This window comes from Poeciliopsis prolifica, unplaced genomic scaffold (genome assembly GCF_027474105.1).
Source record: "Poeciliopsis prolifica strain line A6 unplaced genomic scaffold, Auburn_PproV2 SCAFFOLD019, whole genome shotgun sequence".
Lineage (NCBI taxonomy): Eukaryota > Metazoa > Chordata > Actinopteri > Cyprinodontiformes > Poeciliidae > Poeciliopsis > Poeciliopsis prolifica.
Genome location: NW_026562394.1, coordinates 1115779 through 1128958, shown reverse-complemented (window position 1 = coordinate 1128958; position 13180 = coordinate 1115779). Strand labels below are relative to the sequence as shown.

General features: G+C 36.8%; 1 protein-coding gene across 1 annotated transcript; it reads right to left on the bottom strand.

Annotated features, from left to right (window-relative positions):
- Positions 1-1891: 1891 nt before the first annotated feature.
- rskrb (ribosomal protein S6 kinase related b) lies at positions 1892-12814 on the bottom strand. Its single transcript, XM_055043676.1, has 13 exons — positions 12495-12814; positions 8855-9145; positions 8658-8741; positions 7851-7919; positions 7515-7584; positions 6805-6912; positions 6389-6429; positions 5368-5395; positions 5026-5115; positions 4793-4881; positions 4498-4608; positions 4309-4422; positions 1892-4227 (listed from the first exon to the last, which is right to left on the bottom strand). Exons 1-13 carry the CDS (start codon positions 12522-12524, stop codon positions 3997-3999), a joined length of 1356 nt encoding a protein of 451 aa, XP_054899651.1. The 5' UTR covers positions 12525-12814; the 3' UTR covers positions 1892-3996.
- Between the last annotated feature and the right edge of the window lie 366 nt (positions 12815-13180).

Below are 13180 nucleotides of genomic sequence, written 5' to 3'. Positions count from 1 at the left end.
ATTACTGACTGCTGAATTATAAAAAGTAATGAAGCCAATGGACAATCTCACGTAATTTATAACGTCTTGCAAAGATATTCCAATTCCCAAACTGTTTCATATTTTATTACATTTGCAGTCATGAATTTCAATGTTTTGTTGGGATTTTATGAGCTAAATTAACACCTAGTTAGAAAGGCAGACAATACTTGTGCAATTTGCAAACCTGGGCTTTAAAGTAGCCAGAAGAAAGCCATTGTTGAAAGAACCTGACAAAGTCCAGAGTAAAATTGACCAAAACTGCCATTTATGCAGGGGACAGAGAAACATATTAATTAAGGTCTTCAAGGGGTGCCAAACTTCTGTAATTATGGACCGTTTTGTAGATGTGTCTCTCGTCCAATGCATCTGAATTAAATATCTGAATTGTCTCCTCAGTATGCAGTTGAGGTTCTCCAGAGTCTTTTGAATGATCTAATTATTTAATTCAGGTCTGCTGAAGCAGAAATAAATCTAAAAGTTACAGGACACTGGCCCACGAGAACTGTTGATCAGATTGTAATAAAACATTTTTATCTGAAATGCAAAAAAACTGTTTAGAGAACTAACAGCACATCTGAACAGAGTGATATATGGTGGTGGCAGCAGGATAAGATGGCAATGATTATCCAGAGCAGAGACATGAAAACTAGTGGATTGTTCAATGAAATGGACAAAAAAATGGGACAATACTGGGAACAAAAATCTCGACTTCAAAAAACCTTCAAATGGGGCTGAAGTTCACAGCATGAGACAAATAAGCAAATCATGTTCTGTTGAAAGCTCACGGTCAACTTCCAGGTCACAAAACAAACTGAATGATGACAATTTGTGGCAGGACTGAAAAACTGCTGTTTACTGACACTTTCAACATAAGAGGGTTAGATAGTTTTGCAAGCAATGTCTTTTTTTTCCTTTATTTTCATTTGACACCAACAGCAAATTTAATAAATAAAGGTTGGGAATAGCACTTGTTTACCAGAGAGTTGTATCCTCCCTTGTTGATGCACTCAGTGAAAACTGTTGCTGTGCTCAGTTTGTTCCTAGAGGCCTCTTGCATACAAATTCTGCACACACGGTTGATACATGCCTATAGCTGTGGCCTAGGCTCAGTTCACTCTCTGATTTCTCCTTTTACAGATAAGACGTGCACTCTAAAATCTACTGATTTAACTCACAATTGGGTCCCCCAGTTTCAGCAGGGAATCTGTGAACTTCAAGCTGCTGCTGCTGGCATCTTGTCTTTAAAGCCTCTTAGGTGGTGTTATTGCTAATAGGTGAAGTTATTTTTGGTGTGGACCTACATATGTAGAGGGTAGTAAACAATGATTCCACAAGCTTTAATGTCATTACAGCAGAGCCAGTGTAACAAGTTGAAGCTCTGTTGTCCATCTTTATCATGAATGACATTTTCTGTATTCAGCTTTTTGACATCTCTTCCCTTTCATGACTGTTTACCATTTATTTTTTGTAAGCACTGGTGAATGAAAGTCAACTGTGTTCAACAACTGGAAATGGGACGAGGACTTAATGATAATGGAAGAATCGCCTTCTGATAGAATTGTGGATGACTGAAGAAACCTCTTTAATTGAAACACAATTCTCACAGAGGAAGGCCTACCTTCCCTTACATTATTATCATTTGTATTTTCACATTCTGTCACAGACTTCAGTGTTTTTTAGGATTTTATGAAATCAGCCAACAGATAATAATTTATTATCTTATTATCAACTGTATAGAAAAGAGTGAGGTGGAAACCTAACACTGCACATCACCTTGAACACACTATGAGTACTGCAAAATGAGGCTGTCACATTATACCAAGGGACAGGAATAGAAAGATAAAAGTAGCAAAATACAAGGTGATCATTTCAGAAAACATGTAGTTGGCTGCAAAAGACTTACAACTGGCTGCATGATTCTTGTAGTCCTGCTGGAAGTCAGAAAACAATGGAGGGGTTTAGATCAAAAGTTTATTCAGACATTAGAATTGCCACAACAAAGTCCTGGCTTAAATCCAATTGAGAATATGTAAACTTCACAATGATGGTTACCAAAGAGTTTCCTTGAAAAAGAATTGGAAAAAAGTAAAGTCCAGATGTCCATCCTAAAAATACTTGAAGTTGTCTTTAAGTATTTTGTCTTTATTTTGTCTGTCAGCCAATGGAATGTTTTGTTTCAAGACAAACTATTATGTAGTCAAAATACTGGTTTGGTTTTAGGTGTGGAAACATTAAATGCATCTGTTATTTATTTATTTTTTAAAAAAAGGATGTTAAATAAATAGAGAATCAAATGTAATTGTCAGCAATAGGAGAAGCAAACATTTTTTTGTCTTCAATGAGTAAATTTGAAATATTAAATTGAATCTAAAGAAATCTTTCTCTCCAAGTATAGACCACCACCTGCTAATTTTAGTGTTTTAAATGTCAATCTGTGAGTAAGGTGTGTTGAGTAACTCAGCTAAGTAAATGCACAATGTGATTTCTTAACTGAGGCAGGATATTCTGCAATAATCTGACACAATGTTGGGGTGAGTTAGACAATAGAGATCCGTGCACCCAAACATCACAACAAAAAGCCAAAAAAATCAGCAGAACTATTTTAATATTTGTTTTCTGCTACATGGTAACTGCAAAAAGACATCATAATACATGAGGAAATACTCTCCAAAAATGTTTATATAAGCTTTATAAAGAGGAATATGCTTATATTCTATAAATATGTACACAAGCATTTGTGATCGAGAAGGTAAGCTCAGAGTTGTGCATGTGAATCAATCTGGGTAAACATCATGCATCATTTATAAAATTCATCTAAATATCTGTTTAGTGAGGAAAAAACAATAGAAAATAGTCTTCATATTTATAAAAATATTATAAAGTTCAAATAGAAGTTTGGAGCATACTGTTCAAAATCTGACTTGATGTGAAAAATTAAGCTAAATAGTAAAGCCAGCAATGCCCTGAGTCACTGGTTGTAGGAAATAAACGCAGAGTTGCTCATCAGACTCTAAGGCTGTGTTGCTTGCTTCACTTTGAGATCAGAGGAGAAGTTTCTGCTGTAACCAGTTCTACAGGCAGGACAACAAAGGTAAGGAGTTAGAACGAATGATGGAGTTGTTTTTGTCCACTTTTGTTAAAAAATGGTTTCATGACACAACATGATGGATAAAGGCAAAGGTTTGAACATCCTCTCTCCTTTCTTAAGGGTTTTGGCTGGATTTCACTACAAATAAGGTTAAATGGTTAAACAAATACAATATAGTTAGAGCTATTAGCCTAACTTTTCAATTTAGGATTAAATTATCTTCAGTACACAATGTTTTGCCAGCCGAACCATGAGGAGACTGGATGTTTTACTAACTGGGTAATGGCACAAAACCCCTGAACAAATGCTACAAAAGAGACATTAAATGTTAAAAGGTGTAGAATAAAATAAAATTACAGAAAAAAGTACAATGTTATTTCAGTGCCTTGCAAAAAATACTCTTCAGTCTTGAATTAGTCACATTACATCATGTTATCACCACAAATATTAACTCATGAGTAGGATTGAGACAAAGCAAAACAAAATAAAGCTTGACTGTAAAGTAGAAGGATAATTTTTTTAAATTTTTTTTATTTTTACTTTATTTTTTGCACAGAGTAAAGTTTCAACAAACAAAGCCAGTAGAGAAACACCCCAAAATGATTTCCTGCTGCAGTTTTTAAAGTACCGTGTATATTTGTGCTTCCACGTTACAATTATGCAATACTTAAAAGTTGGTCTATCTCATAAATTCCCTATAAAACACAGTGACGTTTGTGGCTACAATGTTGCAATATTGGATACTTTTGCAAGGCACTGTAAATATGGGGGTTTATGTATTTAAATCCTTCACTTTTTTACTCTCTTAATTTTTGAGTAAAAAATAATCAAATGGTGTTTTTGCACACAATGAAGGCCTTTCCCTTCCACACTGTAGCCAGACTTTGTCATACAAACACTTCCCTGCGTGGAACTTTTTCCTGAGTGGGCTGCAGTGAGGGGCCCGGCAGCGGGACAGCTGCGCGTGTGCGTGTGTCTCCATCCAGCTGTGTGTCCGGTGTGGCAGCAGGGCTGAGGAGAGAATCAAAGTCAAAGCCCTTCAGGGGCAGCAGGGACAAAGTGAGGCCCCTTCGAGCTTTGGCAGCACGGTCTGGTCTCTCTCTCAGCTCCAAGATCACCTGATGGAGAAGAAAAGTTCATTAAGATAATCTGAAAAAAAAAAACCTTGAACTTTCTACAACCAGGCATTCGTTGGTTACCTGCACAGGCCGGCGCTGAAGGAGGTAGAGGTCAAAAGATGTCCCAAAGAAGAATGTTTGTCGTTTGAAACGTTCCAAGCTCCTCAGGCGTCGTAGTGGATTTTTGCACAAAAGCTGGAAAAAAGTATCATAATGCTACAGATTAGTGAAACTATGACAAAACTATATTTACACACTCTGAGAAAGTACCTCTGTTATTAACATGGAGAGCGGTGAACTCAGGCTCAGGGGCATTTCATAGGGAAAACTCCTCACTTTCCTCAGCATGCTGCAATGATCTGGTTCTGGAGGAACAGGGAACTGTAGAGGCAAACAAAGAGACAGATTTTAGATCATAAGTTTATTCATCAGTTTAATTATTACAATGATCTTACATGCTGCCCAGAAGAAAACAGGTCTGTTTTTTCAACCCAGTTTAGGTGCAGCTCTCCCTATGTCTGCCTGTAGATGAGGCCTGCTGGACACATTGGAAACAAAGGCTCACCTTCCCAGTGGCCAATGAGAACAGCAGAATTCCCAGTGACCACCAATCAGCTGCGTGGTTGTAAGGTCCACCACTGAGCACCTCTGGAGCTGAACAGGGGTAAAAGGGAAAAAAAAAAAAAAAGCAGAAGTTTTATTTTTTAACATTCAGCTCTTTACTTCGGAAAAGAAAAGACATAAAAACAATCATCAAACTGTTGGGGCATTAATGTTTTCCTGGCAGATTTTCATCACCCATGTATTGGATGGTTCCACAGATTGTGAAGGCTCGGCCTCCTCTCTCCAGTCGGCGGGACAAACCAAAATCAGCCAAGCGGAGGTGGCCTACAAAGGATAATTTTCTCTGCATCATTACAAGAATTTATCACAATTCTGTAGATATCCACCATACTAAGAACTCTTTTTTATGAGTTGGACCTCATAAAAATATAAACATCTTCTTCTAATAACTCTTGATCTCTTTGCTATTAGTATAAAATATGAGCTGAGAGCTTTGTCAGTAAAAAGGATCTCTGGAAGCTTCTGTGACGCCTGTTCAGAGGTATGCCGCCCTCTGCTGGTGACTGTTTCACTCACCGTTGTCCGTCAACAAGATGTTTTCCATCTGAAATCAAGTAAAGGAAATCTGAATGAGTCTACTTGAATTCATAAATTAATACGTACAAGACCTGGTTAATCATAAGCCCCAAAGTTAAAATAAAATTAAATAAAAAGAATAAATCACAAATTATGAAAAGGATAACAGATAATATCCAAAAAGAAAACAAAGAAGTTTAGTTTTTTTATCTATCCAACTATGTATGAATGTTCTGTCTTTATATTAAATTAATCACATTTTCAGAAGTCAAGTTTGAGTTTTGTGTTTTGCGATTTAGTGTTGGTTTTAAATAAATGAATTATTCATTTATTTAATGATTTATTTGCTAAATAAATCATTTAATCTATTGTGTTATTTTAAAAAATTCTCAGGAAATTTCTTTAAATTGGCAAAAATATTTCCAAGCAAAACTGGGCTATTATTATCTAAAGGTATTTAAAACTAATATTTTAATGAAAAACAAATAATTTCATAAATTTATACTTTATATATTCATATTTAACATTTACCTGTTAAGGAGCATTGCATAAGATATGATTTACATGTTTTATTTAGGACTGTTTGGTGATAAGAACATAATTACTTTTCAGATGCAGCATGTTGGGTCATTAATTCAATAAAGCCAATAGTGCCAGAGGTATTTACATTTAGGTTTGCATGGTCCAGTCAGAACAAGACAAAGTACGGCTTAGTAAGTTCTGAACAAAACACTGGGATGATGAATGAAACAAAGGAAGTGGAACACTTAACACCTTAAAAGTGGGACATCTATTTCTAAAAAAAAATAAATAAATAAAAGTCCTTTACACTTGAGGACAAACTGCAGGTATAAAAAATACATTTTCTTTCTAAATTAACATATTGTGTTTTCCTATAATTAGTCATGTGACATAAAATAAGTTATGTAGATTTCAAAAGTAATTTTACAATATGCCTATTGCTTTGCAGTACTGCTGTATGTGTTAAAGATGTAAGAAGTGACATATTTGATTGTCTTACCTTCACATCCCTGTGGATGACCCCAAAGTCATGCAAAAACCCTGTAAAATGAACAATAAGTAATTATCAACCTATAAAATGACTATGTAGAACATTTAAGAGAAAGCTAAAAATAATAAAAATAATTTTGTTAAAAATATTATTTTTTTAATAAAGAAAATTATGTAAAAAAATAAAACAATGCCCCGTTAAAAAGGTTTGTTATTAAAATAGAAATTTTCTGGGTTTTTTTTACTCTAAAAGAATTAAATACTTCTAGAGTAAATAAGTTAAAACAGCTTCTATTTTAAAGGGAGTTTTGCTGTAATCCATTTTCACTAACACAAAAAGTTAAACTGACTTGCAAATCTCTGCAGAGCTTGACTCTGTAGCTTTATTCTTATCACCTCCCTGACATTAAAAAAAAACATACAAACCGAGTGCACATCCCAGCTCTGCTGCAAATATTCGCAGGGTTTCCTCTGAGAACTGACCAATCATCTGCCAGTAGGTGTAGAGGTCCCCTGTGCTGCAGTAGTCACACACTGTTGGAGCAGAATATGGTTTAACATGAGCCTCTGACGCAGTGGGACATATGAGAAGCGGTGAAGTTGGCAGTGGATGGAAAAAGCACTGATGAAAAATCTAAAGCATTAAAACTTGTGCTAAAGTGAAGAACACCTACATATCTTTATCTAAATAAATCAAGGAAAGGCTCTTCCGATTTGCAGTCTGTTGTTGCTAATATAACAAAACTCCAGCAGTAGGGTTACAAGAGGATTCTGGATAAAAGCATGCAGCAGGCCCTTTTAACTGTGGCATGTGTTTCTGTTGAACTGTGGAGTTCTTTTAACAGGGGGTTGGGAGGCAGAGTAAGTGGGTCACACTTTCTGAGTCAGTGAGTAATTCTGGAAAAACGGATAAATGCTCTGGAGGGAAGGGAAAAAGGGCAACACGGCTGAAGAACTGGTATGGTGGGAGTTGGAGAGGTTGGGAGCTTAGGTGAAATCTGGAATTTAAACACTTGAATTTTTGATATTATGTTAGGTTTGGGATTGTGGGGAGATCAGCAGCAGAGGGGACAGAAGGTGAAGTGACGGGTTGCAGATTTGGGAACGAGTGGGATACTGCTAGCTGCCTGACTCACTAATGTAAAGGTGGCGCTGAGTCTGCCAGCAATCCTGGAGGTCGAGGACAAATGGGTGGCGAACCTGACGCTGCGGGGGCAAAGGTCAAAAATTATAGTCCTTAAAAAGGTCATTTCTATAGGTTCTATACTTTAATTTTTTTGTCTTTGCTTTTTTTGTATTGTTTTATTTGACTCATAAGTGTACTAAGTATTGGATACATTGAAACTTTCAAAATCAAACATGGAAAATTCTACTGCGACATGAAATGGATAATTATACATCTATAGAAACATATTTGAAACCAAGTAAAAATATCAATAATACTTTTAAAGACTTTTGAAGGCACCGCTCACCTGAACTATAACTTCCTCTTTTGACTGCTCCAAAACCGCCAGTCTTAAAATCTCTGCTTTAGGTATAACCTGTTGGTGGACACAAAAACAATGATATATATATAGCTCCTCTGGGATTCCCTCGGAGGAGCTGGAAGAAGTGGCTGGAGAGAGGGAAGTCTGGGCCTCCCTTCTTAAGCTGCTATCTCCGCGACCTGACCCCGGATAAGCGGCAGACGATGGATGGATGGATGGATGGATGGATGGATGGATGGATGGATGGATGGATGGATGGATGGATGGATGGATGGATGGATGGATGGATGGATGGATGGATGGATGGATGGATGGATGGATGGATGGATGGATGGATGGATGGATGGATGGATGGATGGATGGATGGATATATACATATACATATAAAATTCATAAAATAATAATAAGATGTATCAAAACTTTTGGTTCAAATGTGACAAAATGTAAAAAGGTTAAATTATGATATGCATCAATTATGAATAATTTTGCCAGGTAAAACCCACTAAAAAGACTAAAATATGAAAAAACAGCTCATACAGAATATATTAAGAGATGGGACTTATGAATATTGATGCATACAAATCTGTACCAACAGACAAATTCTAACAAGCAAGAATGTAGAAAATTTTTTGTGAATTAACATGGCACATTTACGTTACATTTGCAGAACCAAATAGTATTCAATCAAGAATAACCCATAAGATAGGAAAACTAAGACAGAAAACTGTTACATAATGGGTGAAAAAAGCTAAATAAACACATTAATGTATAACAATCAGGTAGCACACTCACTTTAACAGCATATGTTTTCTGTTTGGACTTGTCCCTCACTTTCAGAATGGGTCCAAATGAACCTTTGGCAATGTATCCCAGCACCTTGTCCGAGAAAAAGGGTAAAATCAAATGAGAAAGCTTGAAAACATCGAAGATAGACAATACAATACAGCTGAAGTTTGTCTAATGAAGATGATTTTTTTTTATTTTTTTACCTGAAAGTGTTCGTGCCCTGGCACAGCTCTGTGGGGGAATTCAGGCAGAAACATGGTAACGAAGCCTGGGAGGCTCCACTCTCCTCTCAGCCTGCCTGGGCCGACTCCTGCCAACCTGAGGACGTGCTCTGGTACCTCAGGGGCTTTTCCTTGGAGCATCCGACGCTGGCCCAGACGGAGGGCTGGTGGGGCCAAGCGGCAGAGGCCTTCTGGGATAGACAGGCTCATGCTGGAGAGGAGACCCCGCCATCCAGATGGGATGGGCTCGTCCTCAGCCCCTCCTGAGGCCCTCTAGTCGGGCAGGAGTACAGGACCGGTGATTTAATGGAGACAGACACAACATTTAAAAAGTACTACATCAAATATCTAGACTAAAAAAAAACACCTGTTTCGAGTTGCTTTTGAATCATTATAAGTAGAATATTAATTAACATTTTGATGTGTAATGGTGGCTCTAACTTTGTATTTTTTTGTGTGTGTTTTTATGATGTAAAACACTTTGAACGACCATTTTGCTGAAATGTGCTACAGAAATAAACTTGATTGATTGATATGAGCAAACAATAAGAGGGCACAGTAATGCTGGATATTACTAGTGGGTTCCATTAGAACCTATTAGAGATGGATGCTTGTTTTAGTCAACCCTATTGACTAGGGCAGTGTTTGTCCTATTGTTTGTTCTTTCCCTGTTTTATCTGACTCATACAGGAAGGCATGTGTGAAGAGGTTTTATTCGTATTAAATGATGTTCCTTTATGTGTCATATAAATGTAATGTTTTTTGAATCACAGTCAAGGTGTTTTTCTGTGCAGCTGGAAATGGTGTACAAACTAATGAACCAAGATGTGTCTACTGAAGTAAGTTTCCAGGGTTGCTGAACTTCCCCAGACAGTTATTTGGGAACTCGCTGTTTTTCCCGTGGCCTTCCCTGCATGGAGATAGAGTGTTTAGTTTTCACCTCCCGTAAACATTACAGTGAATAAGCATACAAGGTTTCGTATGTATGGTGTGGTGATTATTACAGATTATTTGATGGGTTACCCAAAAACTCAGCTGGTCTGTGTGCACTCGTAACACTCTTGTTACCAGTTTCTATTTATAGGATGCAGGTTAAAGATGCGACTAATGGTCTGGACCGTTTCCAGTTTCTCTTATCTAACTGGCAACGTACAACAAAAAAACCCTCCTTAGAAATTTATGTAAGTTCCGAGAGACACCAGTTATATTAGTTTGGATCTTTATCTAAGTTTCCCTAACTTGGAATCTACTCTAAATGTTCATGCTATATCTAATATTTCACACGTCTAAAGGTTAACTATCTCTATAGTTATGCTAACTAGACTTATATTCTCAACCCCCTTGCAAAAAACTGTGCATACTTATGCCCGGTTGGATAATAATCCTGTGCAGTCGTCCGTTTCTGATTCTGTCTCAAATGCTTTGTTGACTACAACTGTGGCCCAGTTCCATGGGCCTCCTAACTCGCCTGATGTTGAGGTTGAATTTGTTTTCTCTAGCGACCAAGATTTTCTCATTATCCCAAGTACAAGTAAATTGACACTTTCTTTTGATTTTTATCTTTAATGTGAAATTTTTGCTTCCAGGTTTTTGCTTTGCTTAATGTCACAAGAGGTCAAAATACTTGCTGAAAACATCCTATGATGTTCATATTTGCAACCATTACTTGATGGCGAAGGTGACCTGATGTTTTGTGTTTCTCAACCTGTTTTGTTGCATTACTCCATTATTATTACAATTTACACTCATTTTATATTAAATTCATTTTATCATTTTATCAGTTGCTTCATTTTACCATTCAAGACATTTTATCATTTATGGATTTCATTCACTTGCTTTTTTGCTCCCTGAAGAAAAAAAAAAAAAAAAAGGGTGAAATTGTGAAGAGGTTTTATTCGTATTAAATGATGTTCCTTTATGTGTCATATAAATGTAATGTTTTTTGAATCACAGTCAAGGTGTTTTTCTGTGCAGCTGGAAACGGTGTACAAACTAATGAACCAAGATGTGTCTACTGAAGTAAGTTTCCAGGGTTGCTGAACTTCCCCAGACAGTTATTTGGGAACTCGCTGTTTTTCCCGTGGCCTTCCCTGCATGGAGATAGAGTGTTTAGTTTTCACCTCCCGTAAACATTACAGTGAATAAGCATACAAGGTTTTGTATGTTTTCCTTTGTTTCTTTTGTTTGGTCTTCGAAGATCGAGTCTCCGCCTCGGTAGTAAAGAGAGATGAATAAAGTAACTATGCAACTCTGGGTTCCTCAGAGCGGATCCTAATTTGTGCCTAATACAGTATATTTCTTGCTCTCCGTCTGCAGACGTATTAAAGATTGTTTTTGCTCCCTAACTTTTGTCTGGATCTCAGTCTCTGAATTGTGCACTTCACACATGCAATTCCTAAAAATATTTATTTCTTTAAGGTTTTGCCAAGAAAAAGTTAATAGACAAAGAGGAAAAAGACTTGAAGAATACAGTACATAAGATGCTATTTTTGAGTGCTAAAGTTGAGGTGGAAAAATGACCATATCAGAAATAAATACTAATTCTTGGAAATTTCTGAAGAATTTTAGGCAGATGATTCATTCCTGATATACAGGAATTCCACTGACATTTCTGCTTTTGGAACGCTTTGTAATTTCCTTACATGAAAATATTCCCTAGGGTAGTTTTTGGTCCAAAAAAAAAAAAAAAGATTTGTAAAAGGTTTGTATTGGGTTAGTAGAAGAAGACCCTTAATCCTCCATCTTTGTTTTTAGATTGCTTTTCTCAACTTCTGGTTCTAATCAGGACAGCTTAAATGTTTTTTTAACACAATAAAATCAATATTTTTTCATAAACTTCTTAGGTCTCTGTTTGGTTGGTCATTTGCATAGAATGATATATTCTCCCCAGACCCTTCTTGTTGCTTAACTGACTTAATAACATCTAAACAAGTTTCTGATTAAAACAGTAAATAAAATAGGTCGTGAAAATCATAAATATGCCAAGATGATGAGTTAAAATTCAGTTATTTCTACTGTAACATCTGGATGTCAGAAATAGGGTTTATAGTGTCACTGCATGGCAAAGTTACAAAATAACCACAATTCATTTAACGCACTATTTCCAATATTGTTACTGTATGTTCGCTTACGGTTTAAAAGTCACTTCTATAATGAAGTTAAAGTACCAGTAAAAGTTTCAACTACATGCAATACTACTGTTTGTATCAAAACCATAATTCATTACACACAGCAGCACTGATCTCTCAGACAGGAAAAGTTATACGACCTAAAATAAAAAACGCATATAAATCCAATACTACCACCTCACAGTGGTTTACAGGGTGCAGTAGGCCTTTCGCATCAACATTTTGTATCTGTAAATAAATTATGTGCACAAGGAGATGTGCTTTTTTTAGACCTTCAAAGTAAAAGCTTGATGCTGTAGGAGCGGGATTCTTGTGAAAATATTTTATTGACTAGGTAGGTAAATCCTTAACCACAATGTAATACTTTAGTTTCGCGTGCTGATTTAAATCAAGATGAAACGGAGCCGCGTCTTGTAAGAAAAGCGACTTTGCATCCTGGACACCAAACCATCGCCACACCACACCGTAGCAACCAGGAGTTCCATTCAACTCACCTTCCTGTTTTTACTTCCGTCTGCCCCCATTATTGTTATTATAATAATTATTATTATCTGCGTAAGGGGACATCGGCGCAGTAGCTCTGTCAGTGCGACGTCTGCTGCTCCTCAGTCAGCCTCTCAATCTGCGCCGCAGGACAAACCCGTCCCATTTCCAAAACCCAACGCACAGAGGAGGCTGAAGCGAAGCGCCTACTGAAGCAAAGTCATATTATTCAGTACTATCAGCTCGTCTGGCCTCCATTAAAAAAAAAAATACAAGGGATATGGCGGCATAAAAAAACAAGTTAATCCCAAACGTGGACAACGTCAGAGCAAATCCGCCCACATCTCGGCAGTCCAGAGACTTTAGCGCCATCTGCTGGTCGGTGTAATTACAACTACATCGGGATTCCTCAAAATCGCTTGGATTCAACTGTGATTTTAAGAAATCCATCATCACTGTAAACAAAGAAAGCGTTCAAGGTAACATTGCGAGATTAATTACTAAAATTAAGCCATGGGTTGCAGAATTGTCAACGTTTTCAGCCTTCAAATGACAAACCTTCAGAGTAGCATTCAATCAAATTCACAATTTACTCCACATATTTCATAATACATCAAATTAAGCTATCTAAACACAATGCAATACCTTAAATGTATTTTTTTAAATCAGAGCATAGCCTTATTATTAAAGGTATTTT